General features: G+C 38.7%; 1 protein-coding gene across 1 annotated transcript; it reads left to right on the plus strand.

The window, feature by feature from the left end:
• Positions 1 to 1,436, plus strand: LOC109188014. The gene is made up of 2 exons (XM_019338474.1): positions 1 to 875; positions 1,100 to 1,436. The coding sequence occupies exons 1-2, from the start codon at positions 1 to 3 to the stop codon at positions 1,353 to 1,355; spliced, it is 1,131 nt and encodes a 376-aa protein (XP_019194019.1). The 3' UTR covers positions 1,356 to 1,436.
• The last annotated feature ends 2,663 nt before the right edge of the window (positions 1,437 to 4,099 follow it).

Genomic DNA, 4,099 nt, shown 5'->3' on the forward strand with positions numbered 1-4,099 from the left:
ATGGATTTCTCTGATACTCCATCACTGTACTCTTTCCCCAGTGTTTATGTTTCTGACGAAGATTTCAAGCTTTTTCACAGCATTGATCGGAAGCTTTTTGCTCGGCTGGTTGTGGGGTTGGGGCGTGATCCTTCCGAGTCGCTGCAACTGATGGCGTTCTGGCTGTGGCTTGAGAACGCCGGAAATGATATGTTTCTGGTGAAGAAGGTGCTGAGTTTGCCGGCGCAGTTGGTGAGTGAGGTGGCGGAGGAGACGGTGCTGTGTCTGAAATGCGTGAAGAACGAGAATTTCCCGTTCATGGAGGTCGACCTGGCGCTGCTCCCAAACTTGGTTAGAAAGAACGGCCTTACCAGCCCGGTTTATCTTCACCACAACCGGGTCGCCGTCATGCGCGGCCTGAAAAAGATGGTGACGAAGGTCTGCTTTAGGGCTTTCGAAGACATTTTACTCCATTTCGCCCCTCAGACACCCGCCGTTTCCGCCCCCGGAAAGGTGGGGTCCACCGGCGAGCCCAGCTGGAACAACGCGGTGCCGGAGGGGCCCCACCCGCCGTTTTATCATGCACCGGCTACTCAGTTTTACCCTAACTCCCCGTACCCGTCATCTCTAGGGCAAATGAGTTATCCGCCCGCGGTTGTGAGCGCGGATTATGCTCCGCTAGTGCCCCGGCCGAAAGCAGGATCTCCTCCGCATGCCGCGGCGGCGGAGCAGCGGCCGTTGCCGCCGCAAATGAACACTGAAATGCTGGAAATGTTCAACCGTTCGATGAGAATCGCGGCGGCCGAAGACGTCCATCCCGATGACAGAACAATCTTCTTGACCTTCTCTAAAGGTTACCCCATTTCTGAACAAGAAGTAAAAGATTTCTTCTTTAGGTAAATTAAATCCCATTCTTAATTATATGTACACCCAACTTTATTTCCTTATATATCACCATATTTCACGAGCCACCCAACATTTATCCTTTTTACTGGATTTTATGATTGATATAGATATAGATTGGGAGCAATATGATGAAAGTTGACTGTATAAAGACATATAATTAATTAATGAAATACATTTAATTTTTTACTATATATATATATTTTTTGTGATTCAGGAAATTTGGAGATAGCATAGAGACCATATACATGCAAGAAGTGGCGTCTGGAGAGCAAGTACTGTACGCGCGGCTGGTGGCGCGGTCGCTTGCGGCGCTTGAGGCCATCGTCGTCGGCGGCAAAGCCAAGTATAACATCAACGGGAAGCATGTTTGGGCGCGCAAATATGTGAAGAAACAGAATCCCAAGGCTCTCGCCTCCTCCCCATCATCGCCATCGTCGCCGGCTGCTGCACCTTCTTCCTCGAAACCCTAATTTCATTGTTTCTTGTACGGAGTATCTACCTGCAGCTGCTTATATACATTATACATGTATACATATATATAGACAATGGAGTTCAGAGGAATTTGTAGGTTGTATTTTTGCGAAGTTGATTTCTTGTCTGAACAATGTTTTCAAGAAATTATACAATGTTGTTATAAATAAAAGTGCAGGAATGATGATTTCATTTATAAAACATAATGCCCTTTTGGACATTCAATTTTGATTTCATTTAATATACAATTTTCTATATTTTTTTTAATTAGACCCATATTCTTCTTAGTATAATTAAGTTGCTACCATATTTGTATAAATATTATAAAAACAGTAGGGCGACTACTCCACACGCACTCTTAATATTACCGAGATAGGAAGTGGTCATGGTGACAATCGTTATATTATAAACTGTGATCTAAGTTATTAACATATAATACACTAAACATAAGTGTCTAAATATTATTAGATTTGCTCATCAATTATTTATTTATAGGAAGGGGACACCTAATTACATCAAATGTCTCCCACTGAAATTCGAACCTATCACCTCTCACATAGGGAAGTAACGTGGGACCATTTGATTACAAGGTTTTTGGTCCGGTCCAATATTTTTAGATTTGTTCAATATCTCGCCTCGTTTCACATTTTTAGATTGATATATAGTTTCGTCCGGTCCACTTTAAAATATTAATAAAAATTTAAATTATTAAGTTAGAAATTACAATTTACACTTTTTAAAAATTTCAATTATAATCATAGAATTTTAATTTTAATACATATTTGTGTAATTGTTAAATAATATATTGTTAATTTATATTTCTAATTTAAAATTTGAAAATTAAATTTAATACAATTTATAAATTTACAATATATATATCATTATTAAATTTAACCTAGCCATTACATACGTACATACTTTACAATGCCCCAACCTGTATCAGATAAAGGGTGGTCCAACACAAACACAGTTATCCTGTATATAATTGTGATATTAATTAGAATTCTTAAGTAAAAATTGAGAGTACATATAGTATTTTCCTTATTAATTATCATTGTTGTTGTCGGTGTTGTCCTCAGTGGTGCTGGGGCGCGAGATAGCTTGGTTAATTAAGTCGTCAATAGCAGAATCTATAGCAGAAGCAAGAAGTTGTGCAATAGCAATCCTGAGGGCGAGTTCCAATGCCATGGCGTAAACCAGATATGCGAGGATGGGGAAGCAGACCAGACCCACGACCGTGACGCTAATCCAGAGGCGAGTGTACGAGGAAGAATGGGTTAGAACAGCGTACATCCAAATAGCCAATGTAAGAGCCGCCGTGGCCCAACTTAAGGTCCGCAGAGAAAGCAGCTTACTGGAAGGCAGTGGCTCCAACTGCCATCTCACCGCCATGTAAACGCACATCGCCGCAATACAACATACGAAACAAAACAGAACCGCCAGAAAAGCTGCTTGTCGGATCATAACCGGCACCTCCCTCACAGGGTCCCTTCCCACGATGTAACCCACAGCAAATACTAAGGCCGCCATTGAAGGTACCAGGATTCTATATGGCATATTTTCCTTTAGCATCTCCATTTCCACCTCGTACAATCTGCTGTTGTCGGTTTCCGCCATTTTTCTCGATGATATATATGTATATTATCGATCGATCTCCCGTATATCCTTCGCTAATGCTGATTATTATGTGTATATATAATAACCACCGGTATGGTAGTTCCGCGGGCGCATAAAAGATAAATTTTCTTGTAATTAAGCTAAGGCATCCCAGAATTGAAGAAACCTAGCTAACCGCCATGTTTACTTGTTCTTTTCCGACATAAGGACTAAGGAATCTCATATATATTCCGATCCTATACGTGAATTAATTAACTAACACATAATAATACATTAATGTTACGATTTACATTTTACGCACAGTATTCTGTATAGTATAGACTGATTATGTATGTATTTTATTTCCAAATCAATATGAGAGTAATGGTTAATTCCCCAATATTATCAATATTTATTTTCTTTATTTTAACAAAATACAAAATTGATCATAGCCCGCAAAGGATCACAAAGATAATAAATAGGCCGCTTACGAAATCAACCGTCTAACAAACTTGACTGATTGCTCCATACTAATTATTGAAACATTATAGTTTTGTCCTTAAATATAAGTCACTAATGACAAAATCATATAGGTCCGATACAAATTAAAATTAAATGTGGTAAAGATTTAAAGTAGTAAAATCAAATATTAAAAAAAATAGTGGAGACCACATGTTGAAATTATGTCGGAATAACCAAATGTGTAAAGATCAGATTTAAAAATTTAGTATTAAATTATGAATATTTAATTTAAAAGTTTAACAATTAGCTAGCTAGATAGTATATACTCCAGGCAAATATAACAATCCGTATTGTTACAGATATCTTCAATTCGCAGGTATAGTTATATTACAACATATGACTCCAGGTCAATTCATTGAATCACTGACGAGGAGAGATCGAGGAAGCAGAGCAGACCCACTGCACGACGGTGACATTTTCACATCGCCGGCTAATATGTCCGCCGTGCCATTTATAATTTTTACCTATCTAGTTAGCTAGATGAGACAATATATATATGTCACTGTCACATTCCATGTCCTATATATGGTGTACGTTTTTACTTTAAATTTATTTTTGTTACGCTAATAGTTTCAAAATTTTAGTGGCTAGAGGTGATAATTTATAGTGATGAGTCACCTTGTCA

The sequence above is a fragment of the Ipomoea nil genome, unplaced genomic scaffold (assembly GCF_001879475.1).
Source record: "Ipomoea nil cultivar Tokyo-kokei standard unplaced genomic scaffold, Asagao_1.1 scaffold1421, whole genome shotgun sequence".
Taxonomy (NCBI): domain Eukaryota; kingdom Viridiplantae; phylum Streptophyta; class Magnoliopsida; order Solanales; family Convolvulaceae; genus Ipomoea; species Ipomoea nil.